This window comes from Balaenoptera physalus (genome assembly GCF_965194825.1).
Source record: "Balaenoptera physalus genome assembly, chromosome: 18".
NCBI lineage: Eukaryota > Metazoa > Chordata > Mammalia > Artiodactyla > Balaenopteridae > Balaenoptera > Balaenoptera physalus.
Genome location: NC_138899.1, coordinates 4,344,872 through 4,371,962, shown reverse-complemented (window position 1 = coordinate 4,371,962; position 27,091 = coordinate 4,344,872). Strand labels below are relative to the sequence as shown.

Genomic DNA, 27,091 nt, shown 5'->3' with positions numbered 1-27,091 from the left:
TCCTCCAATGAAATAAATTTATTGTAGTCTATTTAAAGTACCTTTTTGTCTCTCACCTACAGTCAGTGTTTCCTTGACTGCGTTACCTGGGTATCTTGTTAATGTGCACATGCATCACCTGGAGAGCTTATTAAAATGCAGATTCTAATTCAGGGATGCAGCAGGTCCAAAGCAGGGCCCAAAACTCCATTTCTACAAGCTCCCCAGTCAGGGCTACGCTGCTGATCTATGGAACACACTCTGGGCAGCAGGGAACCCAGAGTGTCTCTCTGTCCTTTTACACACATACTCTTGCTGGCTTCAGGTTTCGGTTTAGACACTGGTTCCTCTAAGTAGGCTTTCCAAAGCCTCAAATAGTACCTGGACATCCCTCAGAGTATCAATAATCACACTATATTCCAAGTATCCATTTGCTTGTCTGAGAGTCTTGTTTGCCTTTGTCACAAAGCACCTACGAGAATGCTTAGCATACAGTAGGATATCGATACATATATGTTTAATTGATAAATGACTTATTATCGTAACTGCAATTTAAAATTGTACCTCAGTAATATTATAAATTAAACCTACAAGTAATGGACTTTCAAACTCTGAATGTTAAATTATACATGCCAAGGGGCTGCTAAAACAAAGGCAGGTGGGACGTGAGCAAGTCTCAGTGGTACGACTACCTCAAACCCCACAAAACTGCAACACAAAACATGGTCTATTCCATGTCCCTGAATCCTGGTAATGACCTGGAAATTTGTTGGAAATGCAGAAGTTCAGGCCCAGATCTACTAATCAGACTTGGTATTTTAGTAAGATTCCCCAAGAGGTTCACCTTGAAATGAAATCTAGAAGTGAACAAACCTAATCACTATAATTCCTTATTTCAGCTTTGTTTTCCATCAGATACATCCTATAACTTCTAATGTGCACATGGAAGACCTCTGTGCTGTCTTCCCTGGGATAGAGGCCAAATTAACCAAAAACCCATTAAGAAGAGCCAGTAGAAATAGAAGCCATCTGTGAATGGAATCAAGCAGAAAATAAATTGAAAATAAACTTAAAAGCACTTTAAAGACATTTGGAGAGAAACTACTTATCAACTGATGATCAAAAATGCTATTTTATAAAACAGACGTTGCCTCTAACATTAAATGCTTCTAAAGAGACAAAGTGTTGTAAAAGTATGTTTCTTATTTTCCACTCAAGTACTGAAGCACCAAAACTTGCCTGGTCTTTACCTTCTGCATAGTTAAATCTGATGTAAATTAGTAAATAATGAACATTAATATTCACTCTCCTCGTATCAATTTCTAAAGGAAACTCCTTTTTGAAGGGTTCTAAAAATAGTTAATTAGAATATAACTGAACATTCCCTCCTCCAATACTTGTGACTAGAAATAAGTACAATCTGTTGAGTAGCAAGTTGTAAGTAGCCACTGATAAAATACATATTTAAAGAAAATCTATAAAATCAATATATAAGAGACTCTTATGAAATGACCAGAAGAAAACTTAAAATGAATTTGAGCATCAATTTAAACTTAAAAAGCCAAAGTAATTATGCCAGAGTTCCTTCTCTGTCTCTCTCTTTTTTTTGCGGGATGTTAATAAGAATTTGAAAATTCATTACTATGTAGGTCATTCTTAGAATATACTTCAATGGGTTTTTTTTTAAGGAACAAAATGTCTTGCCTCTGGATTCAATCTTATTTAAAGAATATTCAACAATAACTATAACTGAATTCAACATTCAGCAGTTCTCACTGCAGACTAGTTCTTCATACTCCATCTTCTTTTCATTCATCACAAACCATTAAAATGCCTTCAGTCCTTTAATAAAGCTAATCATAATACAGTAATTATATGAATCATGCTTTGATTTGAAGAAATCCAGCAACCACTGATAGTTTGACAATAGAATGAATATACTTTGAAATGAAGACATGGGTTTGCTTAACTTCTTTTTTCCTAATTCAAACAAGATTTTGACACTCTGATCCAACATGACTTCATCTAAAAACCATGCAGAAAAAGACCATAGTTAAATTCTGCCTGATTTTAAGAGTGTAGCGTAAGGATACGTGTTTCTGGGAGTCACAGCAGATTTGGCTACCCCACTTTTTTATAATTATGGAATTAAAACTAGATTTTCTCCAAATGGATATATCCATTCAACAAATATTTAGTGAATAATTATGTACCAACTGTCCTGAAAGTATAAATAATAAAGACCTGGAACTAATTTTACATAGCACATTAATTCTAAGTCAATAATTATGCATATGAAAAATGAACAACTTATATGTAGTTTAAAAGTTCAGAATGTCCAAGAAGATGATTCCATTTATGGCAAAAGGAAAATCCAGAAATACTTTTTAAAATTCTTAATTTTGTACTAGTTTCTTTTATCACTTTGGCATGACCCAAGTCCAGATGAAGGACTGTTAACTCCATTCTCTCCTTTAAATACCAAGATGACGCTATCGGGTGGCACATGCTTGGACTCATTTTTCAAATCGTGACCCACTTCAGCTTCTTTAAACAACCAAAAGGTCTGGTCTGTGCAGTGGCACAGAGATACCTGATGACAAAGAATGGGTGCAGGCTGAGGCAGGCAGAACGGTGGTAACCTTAACCCTACCCTGTTTACCCAAGCGCCAATCTAATTGCTCCTCCACACAAAACCATACCAGTTCCTCAATGAGTATAAATCCAGAAATTAGAGCACTATCTCCAAACTGTGTTTTCCATTTTCAATACTAAGCATTCTTCAATACTAAGCATATCTATTTAGATAATTTAACTTCATAAAACCACAGTGATATAAATGGGGAAATGTAATTGAGAATACCCTTTTAAATCTTGGGATTCCTTTAACTCCTGTGCTTTTGGGGAGAGGACTCCAAAACACTGCTCTACACATATCCCCACTCTACTTCTCCCACTCCCCAGAAAGTTAGAATTTGCTTTCAAACTACTTACATTTTAAAATTACATGTGGAAAAGTCTCATCTATCCATTATGTCAATTTTATCTCCATTATCATACCATCCAAAAGGATGCCACTAATAAGGTAATCTTTGGAACACTTTCCTGAAAAAAACTTGGAAGATAATGGCAGAGTTGGATTTAATATACAATTTTTTTAAAATACGTTAAAAAGTACCAACCATAAGCAAAGTCCTGAAATATAAAAATATATCTTCTTTGAGCCCAGATTCTCTGCATTTTATCCTTACTATCTCTGGTAGACTGTATCACCACTTGACAAACACCCTAGTTTCCTCTCTACTCTGTTGAACACAGGAGTGGTAGTGTGACTTGCTTCAGTCAGTGAAACGTGGCTGTAAGTGGTATGTTTCACTTTTGAGCTGGACTTTTATGAGCCAGATTATGGTTCCCTGTCTCCTTTCCTTCTGCCACAAGACTGACAATGTTCTAAACAGCGACTGTTCTGTCAGACTGAACTCTGGATTGAAAATGTATAACGGAGGCACTGCCAATCCACAACGACATATATTGTTAGCAAGAAAGAAATCTTTCATAGATGTTATTGTTGTAAGTCACTGACATTTGGGGATGTTTATTAATTCACCATAACCTGACCTATCCTGATTGATACAGCCTTCTCACCTTCCAAGTCTGACTCAATACTCCCAATCATACCCCAGGTATATTTTTCCTCTCCCTACAAAAAGACCATACAGTAAGCAAGAAATTGGAAAACCATTTTACTCAAGTAAATGTATAGCAGTGTTAGGTATGCAGAATTTGAACTTTAATGAGGATGAAGGACTAAAGACAAAAAAAGCAGCTCCTAGAAGAATAGCTGCCATTTCAGAATGGTAAAAAGAAATAAGTATTCTAGTTGGATCAGAATAGTTGAAGAGAGATAGTTTCCAGACCTCTATTCATAAAGGCAGCTGCCCTAAAGTGCCTTCATGTTTATTTCAAATCCCACTGCTGAAAACTTTCATCTGAATTCAGCACTATGGGCAGCATTCCAGACAAATGAGATTTATATAGATGACTGAATAGGCATATGCAATTACTCTATTGGTCTAAACAAGTTAATCTTATTATGGAATTATAGGTCTACATTTAGAAACTACAGGTTCTAAAATTCATTAATTTACCCTAAAAATACATTTTAGGAAACGGACTGTATTCATCTAAAGCAATTATGTGACATTTATCATTCTATAATTATAGCAAATCTCTTAAATTTTAAAATATATTGCAAAGAAAATTTAAATTAGAATTTTTTTTTTAAATTTTTATTGGAGTATAGTTGCTTTACAATGTTGACTTTACACAAAAACAATTTTGGAAGAAATAAGAAGGCTTGAAAATGACCACTTTCAATTTCTTCAATTAAAATTCCATTTTCTCTATGCAGAATCAAGCCTAATAAAATTTTACTTACGTATGTCCCTGCAATAAAACACACTTGTACTTAATAATGCTGATGAAATCCTACATTAATAGTTAAATATTTATCAAATATTGACTTAGTGACAAAACAAAAATGAAGATGTATCTTGCCTGAGATGATTTAAAAATACATGAAATTGTCTCTGCTTATCTAAAGAATAATATCTTTGAGGGATCTTTAACAGTAATGGATGTGCAAACAGTCTCTAATGTGTCCACAATTCATTGTCCTGGTCTTCATGTCCTCGGGTAGCCTCCTCCCCTTGAGTGTGGTTGGGACTTGCTTCCAAAGAATACAACAGGGCAAAGGTGATGGTTGTCATTTTCATGGTGACATTACAAAAGACTGTAACATTCGTCTTGCTGAGAAACCTTCCCCCTTGCTGTCTTTCAAGAAGCAAGATGTCAGGTTGTGAGCTACCCTAGGGAGGGCCACTTGGCAAAGAACCAAGGGCAGCCAGCATCCAGCCAATGGGCAGTAAGTATCCCAGGTCCTCAGTACCACAGTCTGCAAGGCATGAATTCCACCAACAATCAGTGCGGGTTTCGAATCTGATCTTTCCCTAGTAAAGACTCAGTCGAGACCCCAGCCCTGGCCCACACATTGATTGCAGCCTTGCTGAGGACATATCAAAGCCATGCCAGACTCTGACCCACAGATATTGTGAGAAAATAAACGTACATTGTTTTAAATCTCTACATTTGTGGTAATTTGTTACAGAGCAATAGATAATACAATGGAATTCTCTGCTTTGGGGGTTGTTTTTTTTTCGTTTGTTTGCAAAGCAAAAAAAGAAAAAAAACTCAAGCTGCTTCACTTCGATCTAAACTTTAAAAAGAAGTCGAATATAATATCTCATTTTTGAAATTACCCATGAAAACTGGCAACCACTCTGTTGAATAAAATGTTTAGCAAATTACTCAAAAAACGGATTGGTTCTTTCCTTCATGATGATTGTTTGCCTCTTCCTACTCTACCCGACGTTTAGATAATGCCACTTGCTCCTGATTATACCGTGCCTGGCTTTCTTTCTTGATTTCTGGCTTTTAATTCTACAGTGACTGCTTTGGTCATCTGATTTGAAGAAAGTCTGTTAATCAGTCAACAACCCAAGTAAAGGGAAAATAATTGATGAAAATCTACTTCTCTGTCTTTGTAAATATAAATTTTACTTTTTAATTTTAATTTGATTCGTGGGTAGGCAGCAAAGCTATGCCCAAAGTTGGAGGACAATTTTCCTCTCTGTTAAGATCATAATAGTTCACAGTTAGCACCTAGTGTTAGTGATAGACCAAGTTATTTAATTCTCTGAAGTAGGTCTGATAATTATCCCCATTTTGCAGAAAAGTAAACAAAGGGCACAAGACTTTTAATTAAAGCTCTTAACAATTATCTTATATTTGTTTTCTATTACATTGCTATGGTATAGAAGCAGTCTTGATTTTCAAAGATTACAGATTATTGGAAAGAAAGAAAGTAGGAAATCACTGAAAACATTAGCTTGAAGACAATTTCTAGCAACATGTGGATGATTTACATGATAAGTCCATAATACTGATTTCGTACATATGTACTAGTCCATTTGTTTCTCCTGTTAGGTTTTGAGACTACTCTTGAAGCTAGGAGTTATGTCTTATTCACATTTTTTGTCTAATCACTTGTAAAGAAGAAAAGAAAGAAGAAAATGAGCTTGTGTTGGTTAAAAAACATTGTCATGATTCTTCGATGCTTCTACAACTGAGAGGTGCAAGCACGCCCCCTCTCTGAATCTGGGCATGCTTGTGACTGCTTTATTCAAAAGACCAGGGCAGAAGTGATGCTCTGTGACTTCCAAGGCAGGTGATAAAAGGTTATGCAGTTTCTTCCTTGTTTGCTGGGACATGCATTCTTGAAGCTTTGGGCTGTTCTTTAAGGCAGTCAGTGAACCCAAGACCACCATACAGTAAGGAAGCCCAAGCCACACAGAAAGGCCATGGGTAGGCTTTCTCATAGACAGTCTCGACTGAGTCCAGCCTTTGAACTGTCCCAGGCCAGGTGCCATACATGTGAGTAAAGTCTGCAGATGAGCCCAATGCCCAGCCATTTAAGGCACCTTGAGCCCTTCAAATCTTCTCAAAGCACCAGATACTTTAGAGGACAGAAAAGCTTCCCCCATTATGCCACGTCTGATTTCCTGATCCACAGAATCCTAGACTGTAATAAAATAGTTGTTGTTTTATACTGCATTTTAGTGGTTTGTTATGCAACAATAGATAATAGGACAGTGTTCAATAACAGCTTGCTGAATGATTGATTCTCCATTAGGTTAGAGGTTCCACTGAGTAAAACTAATGAAAATTGAAATAAAAGAAACCTATATGGCCTCATGTACCTTACTGAATTCTTTCCCGCTCTGGTTAGCAATGCTGGTAAGCAGTTTCTTGAAGTTGTTCTTATGACATTTTCTCCTGCCAGTTCATTTAATTCATTTAGTAGCCAATATTCCCGCATTGACTCTCGTGCCCAATTCATCATCTGAGAAGTTTTGACATGTACGATGTTAAGCAGATTAACAATGCCTATGAGCAAGCTGTGTACAATACAACTGAAAAGATTCAGTTTGAGGTTGCGTATGAACAGTGTCATGGAGAGATATATAGCGGAGTCCTCTCCAAAGAGCTTCTTACGTCTTTCATTGGGTTATACTAATGTGTTTCACTGTGTGTCCATATGTGGCAAGTAAAATGGAAATTAGTATAACTGTCCAAATAAATAAAGTACCAAATATATCTGCTGAAATTTTTGAGGGAAGAGTAATTTTAAGGCCATGTTATCTGGAATATTCAGTTGAAATCCTCATGTTTTGATTTTTTTAAATTAAGGAACTATAGTGAACTAGTCCACTTGAAATTGAATAATTTACTCTGCATTTATAACTTTAATTGTTTTCAAGTGGGTGATTATTATGATATTCCCTCTCAGCCACAGAGTTTTTAACTGTTCTTTAGGAAAAAACAGTTACATTTTCACTCACATGTTAAAATCATCACCTCTTGTATCATCCACCTACTAGCCATATCTTTGGAATATTCTAAACATCATTTGAACAAATTTTCACATTCAATTTATCTGGAATATTTTGGGAAGAATTAAAGGCCAGAAATCAAGAAAGAAAACTAGGCACAGTATAATCAGGAGCAAGTGGCATTATCTAAACATCGGGTAGAATAGGAAGAGGCAAACAATCATCACGAAGGAAAGAACCCATCAGTTTTTTCAGTAATTTACTAAACATTTTATTCAACAGAGTGGTTGCCAGTTTTCATAAGTAATTGCAAAAATGAGACGATATTATATTCAACTTCTTTTTAAAGTTTAGGTTGAAGTGAAGCAGCTTGAGTTTTTTTTTCCTTTGCAAACAAACGAACAAAAAAACAAAAAACAACCCCCCAAAGTAGTGAACATTTTCCTCCCTGTAGGCCATTGATTTGCTTTTAAAAAACTTTTTAATTATGAAAAAATTTAAACATATAGAAAAGTTGAAAGACTAATAACTAAACACTCATATAGCCATAACCTAGATTTGGCAAATGTTTCCATAATTACATTTATATTTTCTGCCTAAACCATATCAAAGTAAGCTGCAGATGTCACAACACTCTCCTTAAGTGGAAAGTGATATTTTAAAACATTTCTCTGCGGGTTATTTGAATTTTTGGAACTATTTGACCTGTCCAGGTGATTTCTCAGATGAAATCGCCATTGTAAAGTTATAAATATCTTTCCAGTCTCTTAAACGTCATAAACTAATCAGCAGAACCAAACAGTGATATATTTTTCTAAAGTCTTCTAAATTTGGAAAAAGACATTGAATTTTTTTAAAACTTGCTTTTCTGGAAAGGTTCAGAGATGAATAGCTACTTCTTTCTTTAAGTGGTCAGATTAAGGAAACACACATCCCCACTGCAAGCTATGGAATAATTACACTGCTGCTTATTACTTTTCAAACCCATAATTACCCATAAAGAAGCATGTAGAAATAAAATACTGGGTTTATATTTAACATATAAAAAGCTCTGTTGTTCAGCAACAAAGATATCAAGCACCATATTTTATAAAATTGGTATTTGGTAATTATTTGACTTAGGGCCAACTGTCTTTTTAAGAGGGAAACAATGAACTTCTCATAAGCAAGTTAGAAGGAACAATTTCAGGTTGAAATTGCAGCACTGTCCTGATTTCAAAGCTCTGAATGAAATCTAATTTTCATTTATAGGTTGAAAGTGAGACCATGTGAAAAGAAAAATTTGTTACCAAGTTGTTGGGTTTTTTTTTTTTTCAGTAGCAGATTATGAACACAGAAGCTTTTAGATTAAGAGATTTACATGCCTTTTAATCTTGTCCTCATAAACATGTACCTAGAAAAAGAAAATCAAATATTCTCTTGGATTTTCCCTCACATCCTTTCCTTCTCTTGTTTTAGTAAACACGCTGTTTATATATAAATTTCTTACATTTTTTTCACGTCCATATGTGAGTCACACATGATGAAGAGTCTGATTATTTATTCCTTTTTTAACTAGGTGCACTGCGGGATATCTTTTATCTCAGTGCCTAAATTACTACTGCCATATAATAATAGTGCTCAAATTATCTAAGAACAGCTTCCACTAAAGATCTATTTTTAAAAAGAAATATTCATTTGTCCTTACACTGTTTTTTTCCTATAGAGCACACAAAAATTGTATGACAAAGTGCATTCCCAGAGGCAATGATCACAAATTAAGTTATTAAAATGTTCTTTATGAAGCATCCTTTAATACATCTGGATGGCAATTATCATATCCTTTGCAAATAATCACTGTGATCATTCTGAGAAAATGCATGTGTTCTCTTCCGTGCTGACACTTCTTTGGTCCCTCTGATTCACCTGCTCATTCCACAACAAGCATCGACCAGCAGCCCTGAGAATGGCCCTTCACCATTAATTGGAGAAGTCAGAGGAACTGAGTTGAACAGCCCCTTGGGAAATTCTCTTTAATAATTTACCATATTAAATGCATCATATATTGTCACGGTAGGAAAAAAAAAAAAAACAGTAGAATAGGAATAGGCTCAAGGCCGTACAAAATAGCCCAGAATGGAGACAGCATTACACAGACAAAAGTAAATTCATGACAATCGATCACAGGTAGGAAATGGGGACTCTCATTAATCATTGTGTGTTTCCCTCGGTCTATCTGCAGCACCTTCATCTGGTCCCATGTATGTCAAATGTCCGGCCATTAAGATAAATTAATATATTTGGATGAAGATAGAATGTTTTTCCCTAAACAATATCTATCATGAGTTAACTTTTCTACAGTTAACCTACTACAAAATCTAGTCTTGATTTGAAAAAAAAAAGTAAATTGTTGGGTTCCTTTAGCTATATAGTTTTCAGTTTATTAATGAAATCAAGTTGTTAAAGAAATGCAAATTTGCATTGCTTAGCTTTTGCATTTATCTGTTTAAGGCGTATACTGTGAGAAACTTAAACATCCGTCCAATTAGAGTGTAATACTGGAGAAGCTGTAACAGTGAACCAAGTGACGAGTGAACTCTCAGGCATGCACATTAGGGGTGCTGCCTGTCTGCACAGTGCGACTGGGGCAAAGCCCGACCTCTTCGTCCATGTTAAGAATTACTCCTGTATGTAGGGCCTTTTAAAATCTCTACCTTTATGAAATAATTGAGGACTATCAAAAATCAACCCCACTATCTTTGGGGAACCATTTTAGATTTTTGTTATGAAAAGTTCAAGCACTTAATATAATGTATGAAATGTAAAATTACAAATTTAATACATAAATATTCATATGGATTTTTGTTAATTTTCCCTAGATTTTGAAGTTATTTGGAAATGAGAAATTTATTTCTCAAAGACTAAATAAACAAATAAGAGTCTGGGTACTCTTTTAATATGCTTGCTTTTGCCAAAAAGAATAGATAAATAGCTGCTTTGACTCCTCGTAGGCGAAGTAGCACATACAAAGTTGGTCTGTTTTATCCATTAAGTCATAAGAACAAAAAATATCAAGTACCTAAAGACCGAATCAATTATTTTAATAATCTTAAAGAGCCAGTCAATCAAATAGAGAAATCAAGTCCATGGCTGAGCAGTTATAACTATGACAGTTGAAAATAATCTATATTCGTCAATGAAGCCAAACTATGTTGACAAGGATTTTGTTTACTCAGACTTGAATTCCATCCTACTGAAATTTTCAGATACACTGAATAAAAACGAACATTTAGTTTAAAAAGTCTAAACTGAAATGATAGGAAAGGATTCATTTTTTCATAAGAGACTCTTAAAATTTCAATATATATTTAGAAATCCTTGGGACAAATAGAACATACCTGAAATCTGCCATTTCTTTGCCAACCCTCTACAAAGCAGTCAAGTATAAAGACCCACAGCTCCACTGACAGCAAGATCATTTGCATTTGCATGTGGTCTTTTTTCCCATTATTTCACCTGGACTTTGCACTGAAGCCACTGCCTTGAAAAGCACGGGGGGGTGGGGGGAGGGCCCACACCTCCTTGCCCAATGGCCCAGAGTGACCAGTCCAGTCTTCCCTAGGCGGAAGGAGAGATTCTGTTTTTAAATGGCTTAGGATTCAGATTTACCTTTTTAAAAACACTTGCTTCTCTTCAGACAGTCTCTCACTGCTTATCTAGAGTCATAGTGACTCCCAAGATTAAATACGTCACCAGTGCCTTTTTAAATGCCTCTATGGAAACTAAATCCACGATCTCTACACTAGGACAGCTCTGACCAGAAACCAACAACTGGATTAGAAGGACAAACTCGTCAATGTTTTCTACCAGCTCAGTCCCTAACAGTAAAGACAGCAGAGTATGCCTTGCAGCGTGACGCCACCCTCTCTTCTCAGAGTAGCTTGGACTGAAAAGACAACAACTCTACCTGCCAGCTACACTTTTTTTTTCTGTTTTTTGGCCGCATGGCTTGCGGGATCTCAGTTCCCCAACCAGGGACTGAACCTGAGCCATTGCAGTGAAAGCCCGGAATCCTAACCACTAGGCCACCAGGGAACTCCCTCGCCAGCTATATTTTATTACACACTTGCTCTGTTTCTTCTCTCAGTGACTCCTCAACCTGGATATATAAGTATCCCCATCTTACAGGATTGATGGAACAGCCATTTGAATCTAGATGTTTCTGACTTTTAGACCCATGCTCTTTTCCTACACCAAGCTGCTGCAACAGAAAAATTGGATGAAGTGAGTTACATTTTCTTTCATGTGCCAAAGAACTTTATATTCTATCCACTCCTGCTGTCACCCACCCACATTCTCCCCCTAAAAAATTTTTTAAAAAACTAGACATGAGCAGTGATTTGTGACAGAGTGAACAGGATATTATAATAGTTAAGTCAGGGCCATGAGACTAAGAGCCAGATGTTACTGGTTTGAGTTCTGTCTACGCCACATTTGCCTGTGAGAACTTCGGCACATTTCTTACCTTCTCTAAGCCTTAGTTAACCCATTTGTTGAAGAAAGCTAATTTTGCCCATAATGGTGGATTGTTGTGGGGATTAAATAAGATAAGGATGCTAAAGTTATCGTGTAGAACTTGTTTATTTTAAAAACTTAATGTGTACAATTCCACAAGAATGGGAATTTTATACAGTGATTTTAATTACTAGTGATAATGTCCCCACAGAAACTGTATGTGGGGTGAATCCACGTGTGACAAGAAGTGCTGCAAGACCAACGGAGGAAGGCCGCACCCACTTTCCTTCAGATCTGACCATGTCGTTGAGTCTTGCTTTGCTCAAAAGGTCATTTGAGAGTTTATAAAAGTGACTGATGTGTTTGTGATTAGGAGAGAAGAATGAATATTTATTCTTGTTATCAGCAATAACAAAAAATTTACTTAGAGATTAGTCCAGCTCAATTTCTATATTTCTTCAGGACAAGCACATGTATTTGATTCATTCTTTTTAAAATTATCCAGGTTGACAACAATATGAATGGGAACCAGAGAAATAATTTAAAGTTGAAGTCGTCAAGACTTCCTTTTTTAAAAGCAAAGAACTATTACTATGAGCAAGGTGTTAGGCAAAGAATATAGTGCAATCTCACTGTGCAAAGTTATCACTTCTGGGTGCCTCATTTTATGCCAAAGGATGTTAGACAGAATATTTAAAATCTTCTGGTCAACCTGCAACACATAGGTAAGATGCCCTCAAGGGTCATGGCAGATAGCTCCCATCCTATTTGTACATCTTCTGTAGCAATGTGCACCTGATTTCTCCAGACAGATTGTTCCATTTTATCCTTTAATAGAACATTCTCTCTTATGTAGAGGAGAGATATTTCTAAAACACCTGCTTATAGAACCTCATTCTTACCCTTTTAGACCAAAACTAAGTACTAGATAATAAGACTCCCCTACCACATGACAATTTTTATCAAATTAAAGAACCCTGCTATGTCTCCCTGCATCTTCTCTTCCTCAGGGCAATCATGTTCCCATTCATGGAGCACAGCTTAAAGTCTTTTATTCTAGCCCATACAGTCTTGCATATCTTGGCACCTGCCATGTTTGCCTTGTCTGCTAGCTCTAGTTCAAATGCCGAGACAATCTTTTACTCTACTTCCTCTCCCTCCCCAATCAATAAAATTACTAAGTATGGCCGAGTGCATAAGTTCCGGGGAGAAGAGCAGAAAATAACAGGGACAACCAAAACAAAACACAAAGCCAGGTAGCTAGTGGGTAGAGCAAAGGGCCCCAACATTTAAAATGAAACTTGGAGGCACATGAGACTTTGCAATGCCTGACAGACTACATAACAAAGAATTTCCCCCAAGATTATTTTCACCCAGAGGTTTCCAGGAGATGGAGAGTCATTACAATGGTTTCTCCGCTTGTCCTCCCCAAAAGGTTTGTACACAAAGGGGCTCAAGTTCCTTTGCAGCAGTCTAAGAGGATCCACTCGGTCTACAACCTAGCACATGTTAATTTTTAATCTGAAATAACAGGGGGAAAAAAGTCAAGCTTTAGGAATGAAACATTTTCACCCTAGCTGAATTTTTGTTTTCTGTTTCATTCTAAAGAATCACCATTAGTCATCTTTCTAGAGAAGCAGAAGGAATGTAGATGTAATAAAACTGAGAATTTTACTGTGCAGAATGCAAAGTCTGCTTATAAAACTCTCATAAAAATGAGTGGTGTTTACCAGGAAACTTATATGAGATCTCAAGTGAAGCAATTTCACTGATTTTCCTATGGCTTCTGTTTTAATGAATTGCTCCCATTTATTGGGCATCATCAAGCCCTAGGTTAGGTACTTTAATCTGCATGAGAGTCTCTTGATTTCTCCCCATAACTGTCTTACGAAAGAGATGTTAGACTCCCTATTTTAAGGTGGATGATGTCATATAACTAATAAGTGATGAAACTTGGAGTTGAACCCAGTTTTCCTCAATACTTTTTTAACCATTTTACTATACTTCTCTATTAGGTTTAAAATTAATTTCTATTTTTATTTTTTTTAAGTTAATTTCTATTTTTAGAACTTTCTATCAAACGTATCAATATTTTTTAAGAAAATGTATAACAAGATAACCATATTTAATTCCATGGACTCTCTAAATATGTCATTGAACCCCAGGGCAGCACATTCCTAAAGAAAATAGTTTGCAGTAACACACACGATATAATTATTTATGATCTCATATTTACAGCCAGTAACTATTTTATACTATTTGAAAATGAATATTCTACTTTATTTAAGCATATTCAAGATAATAATTGTGCTTATTGTCTGAAATCCTGAAATTATAGCATTGTTCCTATTTAAAATATAAACAACAAAACAAAGGATCTTAGATGCACAGCACAATGTACAAGATAAAACCTCCCTCCTCCTCAAGAGTAAGCAACAGATCAGAGCCTAGTATCTCTTCTTTGGGATCTGATGCCTTACTAATTTTTTCTGAGAGTGGTACTTTCAATATCATACTCCCATCTGGGTCCTAGATCAAAAGCTACAAATATTCTAATGTTTATTTCATCATAAAATATTTATTTCTTTAAACTCTCATCTTCCCACCTATTTCATTTTCTTTTTCTTTTCACTGCTGAACTTAATGAAGAATAGTTTGGACTAGTTCTTATTTCCTCAACTCCAACTCATTCCTTAATCCATCACAATTTGACATCTCTTCCATCATTCTACAAAACTACTCTTGTAAGGTCAATAAGACTTAATTGCCAAATGCAGTGACCTATTTCTAGGCTTCATCCTATATGTTCTTTCTGCAACATAAGACACTCTTGACTGACTCTGTATCTTTCTTAAAATTCTTCCCTGTATTGTTCAGATCATCACATTCTAATGATTTTCTCTCTCCTTTCCTTCTACCTCTGCCTCTCCCCCTCCCTCCTCTCCTCCTCTTCCCCCACCCTCCTCCATTCTCTCTTCTGTTCTCATTCCCCCATTTTCACTCTCATTTCTTGTTTCTTCTCAGTCTCTATTCTTGGTCCCTTTTCTGCCCAAACCCTTTAATATTGCTCTTCCTCAGAATTCATCTTTGACATTCTCTCCAAGTAATCTGTTTTGTTAAATCATCTAATCTCTGCCCACAGCTTCCTGGATCAAGCTACACGACGCACAGAGAGTAAACTTCACACCCAAAGGCCCTACTTACATGGTATACTATCTACTGGACATCTCCTGATGTCATTATCTCCAAAAATGGACTCCTGTTTCTTTCACCAGTCTCAATCCCAACGTGTTCTTCCTCCTGTATTTCCTATCTCATTAAATGTATCCACATCCAGAGTCTCACTTTTTATAAAATTTTTTTTTCCCTTGCATGTGTGTTTTTTTTTTTAACATCTTTATTGGAGTATAATTGCTTTACAATGGTGTGTTAGTTTCTGCTGTATAACAAAGTGAATCAGCTATACATAAACATATATCCCCATATCTCCTCCCTCTTGTGTCTCCCTCCCACCCTCCCTATCCCACCCCTCCAGGTGGACACAAAGCACCGAGCTCATCTCCCTGTGCTATGCGGCTGCTTCCCACTAGCATTACATTTGGTAGTGTATATATGTCCATGCCACTCTCTCACTTCGTCGCAGCTTACCCTTCTCCTTCCCCGTGTCCTCAAGTCCATTCTCTACGTCTGCGTCTTTATTCCTGTCCTGCCCCTAGTTTCTTCAGAACCTTTTTTTTTAGATTCCATATGTATGTGTTAACATACAGTATTTGTTTTTCTCTTTCTGACTTACTTCACTCTGTATGACAGTCTCTAGGTCCATCCACCTCACTACAAATAACTCAATTTCGTTTCTTTTTATGGCGGAGTAATATTCAAATCCTTCCTCTACATATTAACTGGTAAATTTGAACTCAGAAAAGTCTCTTGAATCTTGCTTTCTTCTCCACTTCCATAGCCATCATAGTCATTTAGAATTTTCTGTCCATCATGGTAGCCACTAGCCACATGGGGCTATTTAAATTAAGACTAATTGAAATTAAATATAATTTAAAATTTAGTTTCTGACATCACTTTACCCTCCTCCAATCTATCGTCACATTGCTGCCAGGGCTAAGCTTTGAGAAAAACAAACCATCCCAAGTAAATCACTTGATTAAAATTCCTCTCTGATATTTTATCACACAGAGAATGAAGTTCAAAAAGACTTGGCATGGGATACATGGTTCTTCACAACCGAGCACATCTTTCCAAGGTATTTCCTACAGCCCTTGCCATATACCTTACTCAACGTATGAGTGGAACTATGTCCCCCCAAATTCATACGTTGAAGCCCTGACCCCCCAATGTGACTGTATTTGGAGATAAGGCTTATAAGAAGCTAATAAAGGCTAGATAAATGTTAAGATTCCTAAGTGTTATAGATGTCAGGCCATGTGTACACAATTCTCAACTAATAAACTCAACACCTTTTAAAACAATATGGTAAAAATTGGACTGCTGTTTAAAAATTATAAACAGAAAGTGACGGTATCTTATCTAACATGAATTCAGTGTAGGAACTATCACAGATTTCCAAAGTTTACTTCCTTCCCTCCAAAGCTGTATATTTATCCTTTCTCTGCTCTACTCTAAAAAGGAAAGCAGAAGTCTAAGTGTTCTGCTGATCGTCATACCATTTATTCATATTCATATCTCCCTCTAAGACTTTGCAATGATGAACCAGGAATCCTGGCCATTCATTCCAGCTGTCTAGGGCTCCAAAATTTCTGTCATCTTAGCTTTCTGTATCATCTATAAAATGTTTTTAATGATAAATTAAAAATAAAAAGAAGTATATATGGTGAGGTTTTTAATAGGTGTTAAATCTATTTGTGGATTTATTATACTTATCTCTTCACTCTTTGGTATGATTGTAATGATCATAACGAAGGGGAAAAAGAAAATAACGATCAAGTGAGGAAGTGAACTTGATCTTTAACACTACCAGCTGTTTGACCTTGGAACAGTTAACTTTATGTCCTCGCTTTACTCATCTGTAAAATACGTGATAGTACTTACCTCATAAAGATGACGTGACGATTAAATGAATTCGACTAGTTTCTGACTTCTAATAAACTCTAAAGCTTGTTAGCTACTACTGAAGCTCGTTCCAACACTTAAATTTCTGAGTGATTCAACTCACTTTCTGAGAAAACTAATAACACATTGTCATGATCATCCATTTAAATCTTAGTTCAGTTTTATTTTCAAAGAAACTAAGTCAGTGATAGTTCAGTAGGAAAGAGACTGATCATTTTTGATGTCAGTAGAGATGCAGAGAAGTAAGACTTCTGAACTTCGGGTTTCCCATGGGACACAGGCCCTGCAAGTGAAGCTTCCAGACACCAGGAGAGGATTCAGCCAGATGAGAGCAAGAAGGCACACTGACAGGAAGAAGAGGAGACCAAGGCGTGAAGACTCAGAGTTTTGAGCAGAGCCCAATTTCCTTCTCAAGCAGGGCAGAGCAGCTGACATATAAAATCCCAAAGTATTTCCAAAGAAGTAATTATTGCATTCACCCGTCACGCACACATGTAGATACACTACTGCTGCTGCTAAGATCGGTAACACTATTTAAACACACAGTAGACTTGTATTTTTTGCAGGATATTTTTCTTTTTACCATCTGTGGTAACATCTACAACTTTTCTTTTTAAGTAAATGACTGTGTGTAGAAACAGACTACCAAGGGAGGGGAAAAATCAACTATTACCTTTTAACACTTTAAACACCCAAGAAGTAAAATATTTTCATGCATTCTACTACAATACATAGTATAAACCATTAACTATTTATTACCAAAGAAAGGCAGATGTTAACTCTTGTTTCCAGTTTTAAAGAATCAGAGTAAATTAAAACATTTTATTACTATAATTTCATGATTTGGATTGTAAGGTTTAATTGCTTATTAATTTAAGGTAAAACTTAAATTTAGTGTTTCACAGCATCTTGTAATCTAAACTTTAAAAAAATATGACTATTGGGCTTCCCTGGTGGCGCAGTGGTTGAGAATCTGCCTGCCAATGCAGGAGACACGGGTTCGAGCCCTGGTCTGGGAAGATCCCACATGCCGCGGAGCAGCTGGGCCCGTGAGCCACAACTACTGAGCCTGCGCGTCTGGAGCCTGTGCTCCGCAACAACAGAGGCCGCGATAGTGAGAGGCCCGCGCACCGCGATGCAGAGTGGTCCCCGCTTGCCACAACTAGAGAAAGCCCTCGCACAGAAACGAAGACCCAACACAGCCATAAAAATAAATAAATTAATTAATTAATTTAAAAAAAATATATGACTATGTTACAATCACTTCAAAAGAGAACAATGATAAGATCCCTCTAAAATGAATTCCTAAATTAGGTGTGGTAGTATTCTGTGCCTACTTAGCAACTTGTATCTTCAAAACACTGTATGAATAGCAACTAGTTATTCCACTATGACTATGACTATGAGAAATAAGTAAAAAAGGAAACATGGCTCATCATCACAATGGAAAAAGAAAAGTAAAAAAGGATTAGTAATTTCCTAGGTTTAGTAAAGTGAACAGGTGAAGAAAGAATAAACCCGAACTATGTGAAATACTATGAAAAGCCAAAATGTTTTCTCTTAAAACCAACTCATACTTCTGAAAAATTCTAAATTTTAGCCATTTATATAAACTAAAATTAGAGACAAAAATAAGGAGGCCGAGGCTCCTCTAATCAAACAGTTGATCAGTCTCACAGAGACAATCATCCAATTTCTGCATTCACGTGCTCAGCGTATTAGTGAACACTAGTATAATGACAGTTCTGGCTAAAAGACAGAAAATCCACAGCCAAGAGGCCCATCCTTGACTCTGGTCCTCTATGCATCCTTCTCCTTCTCTCCATGTTCTCTCCTGGTACATTCCCTAAACTTTGCACCCAGTTGGTTCACTTCTCATCTACTTCCTCAGCCCAGTCACTACCTATTTGCTCCCCTGCCCTCTGGCTATGTCCTACTGCCTTTACCACTTAAAAAAAATTTAAGTTGCTTTTTCATCAGTTGAACAAATGAGGTTATTATGTATTCATTACTGAGGCACAGGAGCTAAAAGGTCTTTCCCCTTTGGTTGGCACTCAACTAGAACAGTGGTTCTCAACCTGGGCTGCACATCACCAGGGAAACTGGAAAATCCCAAACTCATGACACAAGCCAGACCAATGAAATCAGAATCTCCTGGGGCTGGGGGTGTCTTCAGAGACTCCCAGGATATTCTAATGTGAACCCAAGGACCACTGATCTAGAGTAAATGTTTACTGATATTGAAGAAACATCTTTTCAGTGTAAATCAATAGAAAGCATACAACAACATGATTGGAGCCTAGTCAATGTGAGGTCAACTTAGAAGATTAAGATTAAAAAGGAAATTGGGAATTGAAATGAAAGCAATAGGTCAGATAATTCAAACCAAAATAGTATTGTGTCTCAAATAGTTATCTGTATATTTGTTCTTTTATATTCAATCTAGTATGAAAATACATCTTAATGGATTATAATTTATTTGTGGGGGAGCATGAGACTGAGAAAATTATTTGATTTCCTTTCCTTCACATTTTAATTCACCTTGCATATGCAGACACCAATCTCATCTAAAACCAAGGTATAACAGCAATTATCAAAACTTTGTGGTTATGCCCTATATAGCTACTAATTTGACCCAGTTACAAGTCCAAAGTTAAAAAAGAATAATCATTCTTTGGTCTATAAAGCAACAGCATATAATATTAAGATAAAATTTGATAAAAATAAAATTAAGATAAAAATAAAACACATATCATAAATCAGTAGTTATATATGGAGCAAAAATATGAAAATGAAAATCTGGGTTATAAAAACAGTTATGAAAGTGGCTTTGATACTATAAATGGCCTTATTAATGGTTAATGTGATCATCTGAAGGTTAGACTATTTGATTTTACAGAGAAGCAATTCAACTATAAAAATATGATTTAAAAATAACACAGTGGTATAATATAAAAGAGATCTATTTGCAGACGTATTCCACACTCTGGACATAATATGTACAATAGCACTTAAACGAGTAAGAGCAAAATAATATTTTAGATTCAATATTTAAGTGGAAAGAATTGTTAGATATTTTATTTCCTTATAAAAACTATTTTTAAGAATCTACAGTATATGACACCAAAATAAATAAGGACTTAAAAATGCCTTTTTTTTAACTTGCACATTATGTAACCCAAACTCTATGTCCTCAAACTGGTTAATGTTTCTGAGTCGTTTCTGCAAACAATACAGAAAGCCCTGAGTATCACAATTGTTATATATGCCGAACACTGGCAGAGTATTCTTTTGGTCATTGTCTGTTAAATAAAAATAGGCAATATAATTTGCTTTAATACAAAATTATAATATAAAAATAAAAGAATGCATACATTCTTGATAGTATAAAGATTAGAATCTATTCTGAGAGAACTAAAATACAGATGATGCAGTGATTTATGTTAGAATCTAATCTCACACCCACTTTCCCTGACCATCTGTCTTAAGGAATAGTAAGTCAATAAAACTTTCATTAACAAAAGTTTACCTGTAACATAGAAGTTTATATTCCCTAAACATCCCAGTTTTGTAACATGTAATTTCAAGAATGCTTAGGAGGTAAAGAATGGCATATTTAAGAAAAAATCTTTATTTAAGTAAAAATTCAGGCATGTTAATAATATACATATGTAATTCTGTAGCTTAGAATAGTGTATTTTTTAATATTGAAGCCAATTTGAAGCCAATTTGAAGATTTTCAGATTCTTATTGTATATCAAAAACATTATTTTGAATAACACTGCAAAATCCAGAGAATTACTGTCAAATTTTTGCTACTTGATTTATGTAATATAGCAGCTTGAATGCTATAGTCTAAATGATACATGCAGAAGTTCTTGTTCTTTATTTTACCATAAGTTACTTCCCTGATAAAAGTGCATATTTACTTTAAAAATTAAACCAGCTATTTCTATGAATATTAAAAAATATTCTTGGGTGCAAATGATTTCTATTATATGTTGCAAACAAAGGTTCGCTAAAGAAAATCCAAGCTATATTTGATCTCCAACTACTACGGGCCCAAGACAATATGATTGGATTAGATCAATATTAAGGTGTTTTTTGTTTTGTTTTGTTTTGTTTTCAGTATAACAGGCCAAAAGCCCTTTAAATCAAGTTAAATAAAAATTAAATTTAATCCATTTTAATTTCATATGTATATGGAATGTGGCATTTTTTTTAATGGGGGAGATTATAAAACTAGAGGGTAATAACATGACCTAATTTTTAAAAGTCAGAAATCACTGTATTAATCATTTAATTATATATGGGTATAACAAAGTTAACACATTGCTCCTAAAATATGGATTCTACTAATTTGTATAGCTAATATTATTGCATATATTCTCCTGTCTATAAATTTATAAATATACTAATAAACTATTAAATTGGATTTTTTCATGAATATATTACCAATTCCAGAAATATAATGCATTTACTTTTAATGTTGCCTAAGACTTTGCTGTTAACCTTAAAATGTGGAAAATTTTGCACAGACTATATATCTTGAACATTGCTCCTGAAGATAGTCATCATTTCATAATTATAAGTATGTTTGAAATAAGTAAAAATGTTCAGAAAGAAACTCAAGACACATTTTTCAAAGACTACAAGTACCATTTTAAGCCGTTTAATATACTTGGTATGTGGATGTGTTTGTGGTTCTGCAGAATCATAAAGAAGCTGTATATTAAGCTCAGGAGCTAATCAACAGATTTGTGAGTTATCAACCAAGAACACCGAACACTGCCCCCCTCCAACCCCCCGGCACCTAAAATCTGAAGCTGTGTGAGAACAGTTATCCTGGAATAAATGTTTCAAGTGTTTCCAGCTGACAAACAACCAACCAAGAAATAGCTACAAGGCATCACAAGTAATAAATCCTGTGTTGTGGAGATGAAAAACTCAAATGTCTGTGTTTACTTTTCATTGTGAAGAAATGTTTCTAAAAAGGAGTTCAGATTTTTATAATGTGCTTTTGTGTATACAGCTAACAACTACTACTTTATATGAGAACACAATCCAGAAGTAGTTCATAACATTACACATTAATTTAACCTACACTGTGCCTTATAGCTATGATGATATAAGTATAAAGTTGATAATGATTTCAGGTCAAGAGGAAAATATACATTTATACATATTTAAAACTTGAATATTTAAACAAAAATATATTTGACAGACTTATTTGAAAATATGCTCTAGTATATTGGCAATGTAGACTATCATTTAAATACTGAAACTATATAAATTGGAATTACTAGAAATTTCTATGAGAGTTTACATTCAAGGAGGCAAGCAAATTCAAATTATTACAAGGGATCACTTTTAAACATAAATATACTGAAACGTTTGCAAGCTTTTTATTAGTAGTAGAATTAGCAGGCACATCAGTGTCCTTGCAATTCTGATGCAATGTATCTTGTCAAAATAAATAACTGCAATAAATACACTAGTCATTCATTATTAACTTCTACCATTAAGATTAAGTTTAATTCTCAGGCATGACTTACGGGGGTATGGTTAAGAAAAATATGTAAAAAACTTTTAAAATCCATTTATCTAATGAAGTAGCATTCTAAATTAATGTTGTAAATGCAATATTATTATTTGCAAGGAAGATATGTTTCTGGTCTTAAAGAATGTTGGCAAAACAAGTTTAGTTTTAGTTCAGCTTAGTTGTCAAAAGCACAACTAATCAATCCAAACTAAAATACAGCCCTTGAACTACGTTCATTTTAAGTAGGTATCCCTTAGGCCAGTTCTCTTGTGAAAGCATCACAGAATCTTTTGATCCATACTGCCCCTGATTACGCTTTCTGAGTACAAAGCAAGTGAGGCCAAAAAGGGACATTTGCTGTGTTCCCGTGGAGAGGCTGGGGAAGTAATGAAGAGAAAAGTAGAGAGAGAGAATGTGCTGTGTTATTTATTTTGAAAACCAATACTATTTTATTGCACTCTTTAAGAAATTACCTTTGGAACAAAACATTAAGGCTTATTACTGAGATTCTGTCATCATTTCTTCCCTACTAAAATGTCACTGCAGTATCATCTTCGACAAAGCTCTTGAGCAAATCTCATTTCAGCACCACGGACAGCAACACTTCTACTAGGACAAGTGCCCATGGTTGCATTAGCCATTTCTTAAGAAACTTGCATACACTTCTTTGTCAATCAGCAAGGATTACAGCCATTATTATATTAATAGGAAGGGGTTAAAGGTAATATACGTTATTAATACATCAGTATTTTTCATTCATAGATCAAGCATTTGCCAATTAGTACTTCTGGAGAGCATCCTGAAAATTCAAGCTAATTACATCAGGTGGCTGATAAAAAATCTAACATTGATCAGTTATCACCAGATACTTAATTAAAACTTTCTACTCATAATGAGTCTCCGATCAATAACTATACAAGTTTCTAAGAGAAAACAGGAAACTTATGTGAGTAAATACGCTTAGGTAGGCCCTCAGACTTTCCAAACGGCCAGAACTACCCCTGTAAAACAAGTAAAACACGTTTTTAGTTCTTCCTACATAAACAGCCACAAACACTTTCTGTTGTCCCTTCGGCCAACCAGCTTAATGATGTCACAATCAGAGAGCTCATGTGTCAGGCCCATAAGCCAGACCATACATGCCTGTCTCAGACTATTCTGATTTTAGCTGCGGTCATCAGTACGCAATCCCATCACTGTCTTCCTAACAAGCTTCACTCAAATTCCACTTAAAAAAAAAAAAAAAAAAAAAGGCAACAGAGTTTGAACCAACTCCATAGCACTGGCTTTATTCTCTCAGAAGACCAGGGTCTTCCTGACCTTCCAAGGATCCCAGAAGAAGGCACCAGTCCACCAGCAATCCACGGGATAGTCCCAAATCAAGCAGCAAGTCAAGCTCTTATAACCACAAAAACAACGGTGAAGTATAAAAAAACCAGAGTCCAAAAAACATTTTAATACTCTAGAAGACGCCTCAACCAAACACACACGGATATAAAAGCGCAAGGATGGGGAAAATCCACTGTTCCTACCTTACAGTCCTCAGGACACGATTTCACCGAGTACTCCTCCGACTGCAAGTATTTATGGAGCACGCTTTCAAACTCTTCGTATTTCTCCTGAGCGTGGTGGTCGTAGTCTTGGTAAGCCTCGACGCACTGCCTGCAAGTGGTCATCTCACCGTCCTCCTTGAGCACCACATCCAGACTACAGTTCAAAGTGTTGGGGCTGGACAACCCCGAGAACAACTCCCAAAGTGTGTAGGAATTACAAAATGAAAGGTAAAAATCCGACAAGTTCCAGAGCGGAGTTGGATGCGTCCCCCTCACCTGCGGCTCCTCCCCCCCGGCCGCCACCCCCCGACTCCAGTTCCTGGCGCACACGGCGTCCGCGCTCTCCACGGTGAAGCACTGGCCCGAGGAGGCGCCCTGGGGGTAACAGGTCTCCAGGCGCCACACGGGCTGGGCAGAGTGCCCCGGCACAAGAGCCTCGCCCCGGCTGCTGCTGCCTCGGCTGCCCTGGCCGCCCCCGCCGGCTCCCGGGGAGGGGGGCAGGGCGGGGGCCGAGGCGGCGGCGAGGAGTCTGGGCGCCTGGGCGGCGGGCGAGGACTCCCCCATGCTCGCCAGGAGCGCGGGCCAGGAGGGCTCCTGCTGCCGCTGCCGCTGCTGCTGCTGCTGCCGCTGCCGCTGCTGCTGCTGCCGCTGCTCCTTGTCCCGGGTCCGGGTCAGCTTGGCCTCGGCGCAGAACCACAAGTGATCAGAGAGCAGGACTGTGAAAAACAAGAGAGATGCCAGAGACAGTCGCCATTTCTGAGCCCTCTCTGAATCGATGAACGGTTTCTCGTTCTCCCGGGGTGCCGCCAACCAGATTTTTAACCCGTCGTCATACTGCCGACACATCCAAGCACCCCTGGTCATATTTTGGGAACGCACAGCCCTGGCCGACTCCACCGTGAGGGCTCCTGTGCCGGTGTCACCACGATATGCATTGACTTAAAGGGTTTAATTTCCTTATCCCCTCCTCCCGTTTCTTCTCTCTCCCTCTCCCTCTCTCCCTCTCTCTCTCCCTCTTTTCTCTCTCTCTCTTTTTGCCTACATAAATATTACCAGGCTTTGGAGGAAGATATGACTTGCTTCCGACCTAATCATCTGCCGACCCCATCCTCTGTAGAGTGGGAGACAATAATGCAGAGAGAGAGGCGGAGAGGGAGGGAGGGAGGGAGGGGGGAGAGAGAGACAGTCGGAGGCTGGGGCCGGCGGCCGGCGGTGAGCGGAGTGCAGGAGGTGATGGTGGAGGCGGCGGAGTGGCTGGCGCTGCTCCTCTCACCCAGGCATTGTCAGAGCGCGAGTCCCCATGGCCCCGCCGGGGACAGCCCTCTCTCGCCCGCCGCCGGGGGCATGCCGCGTCTCCGCTGCCCGCTGGCTGCGACCAGAGCGCCTCCCCAGCTCCCTCCTCTCCTCCTTCCTCTCCTTCTCCTTCCTCTCCTCCTCCTCCTGCTCCTACTTCTCGCTCTCTCTCCGCGAGTCCGGAGCCTGGGCCGCCGCCGCCGCCGGCAGGGCTCTCCCTCCCCCCCACCCCCCACCCCGCGCTCCAACTGCCGCCGCCGCCGCCGCCGCCGCCGCCGCCGCAGGTCTGCCCGCGGGCGCAGCCGCCGCCGGGCTCCGACTGCTGACGCCGCCTCCCCCGGACCTCGGGGCCGAATCGCCGGGTCTGGGCCTCCCGAGAGCCACAGTCATCTTCAGTCCTCGGCTAAGTTGCCGCCATCTTCGTCCTGGAGAAACACTTTTTGGGGGGGGAGCGCTGGGTTTTGCGTCATCTCCTCCCGCGCCGAGATGTCTCCATCCTGGCGCATTGGCACGGGGCTCGGCCGGGGCGGAGGAGGAGGGCGAGGACGCCGGGGTCCGGCGCGGGTGGGGGGCCTGCACTGCTGCGCTCCGACGCTCGCTCTTTCCCTTCCGCACACCCCTCCCCACCTTTTGGGTTTTTTCTTACTGTTATCACTGGGAAAAGTCAGAATGCGGACTGCAAGGTTGAGGATGCCTGCTAATTTCTTCAGCATCTCCCGCTCCCTCTCTGACTCCGGAAAAAGTCCGAGTTGCCGGCGGGTGGTTAGAGGATTCTGGCGGGGCGAGGGTCTGGGTGTCACCTCCTTAACTAAAGAATAGTCGACTTCAGATGAAAGGTTGGGGGCATGGGAGTGAACATGAATTGGCTGGCGGAGGTGGAGGAGGTGACATCTGATCCCTCTGCATGTGCCTCAGGATCCCCAGACAACTAGAGATCAACAGCTTCCCGTGCATCAAATCATCTTAAATGATTTTAGTATACGGAAGGGATATATGTGCGCATCTACATCTTTAGCTGTATATAGGACAGCGACATTTTTCATGAAGTAGAAGATCATAAGTGGCCTCACAGAGTCTTAGGAAAAACTAGTAAGACCTCGGCTACCAAGGCTCACTGCCTAGCGCAGAGTTTCGAGTTCGACACCCTGACCTCGGAGGATTCCCCCTCCAGCCTGCAGCACCCCAAGCTCCCGGGACTCCCGCTCCGAAGGCCTGCGCCCCAGCCCCCACCGAGCGGGGCTTTGCTGCTGCCCAGGACTTCCGCAGCAGCGGGCCATCAGGCTGCCCGGGTGGCAGCCTCGGCAACCCGAGCCTCTGGTGCCCCTTAGCGTTGGCTCTCGGAGTTCCGAGAAGGAAAAGCATCAGTCGCGCTGGGAAAACCAGGGGTCCTCTCGACCCCGCCTCACGTGGATCAATGCTGGGGGCAAACAGCAGTCTCGTTTTATCTGAAGACCCTGCCCACTTCGCCCCTCACTCCCACCAGCGCTGCGAGGGCAGGAGACGTGCCGGGGCCAGCGCCTCCCCGTGCGCGCGCACCCGGAGCGCAGCACTGTCCTGAGCTCTCTCTGGCTGTCGCAGAGGACAGCGGTGTGTTCCACCGGACACTCACTGTGTCAACCTCCCTTCCCTGCTTTCTAATGACTCTACTATTCTGTAGGGTGCACATGCACATGCACATGGGCAGTATTAGGGTGCCA

General features: G+C 38.4%; 1 protein-coding gene across 2 annotated transcripts in view; it reads right to left on the bottom strand.

Annotated features, from left to right (window-relative positions):
• Positions 1-25,642, bottom strand: part of NALF1 (NALCN channel auxiliary factor 1) — a 598,559-nt gene extending 572,917 nt beyond the window's left edge. Inside the window, exon 1 of one of the 2 annotated variants that reach the window (XM_082435271.1) lies at positions 24,081-25,642. In XM_082435271.1, coding sequence (XP_082291397.1) covers positions 24,081-24,965 — 885 coding nt within the window. In that variant the 5' untranslated portion in view covers positions 24,966-25,642. The remainder of the gene's footprint in view (positions 1-24,080) is intronic. The other variant, XM_082435270.1, reaches the window with a different exon arrangement.
• Positions 25,643-27,091: the final 1,449 nt, after the last annotated feature.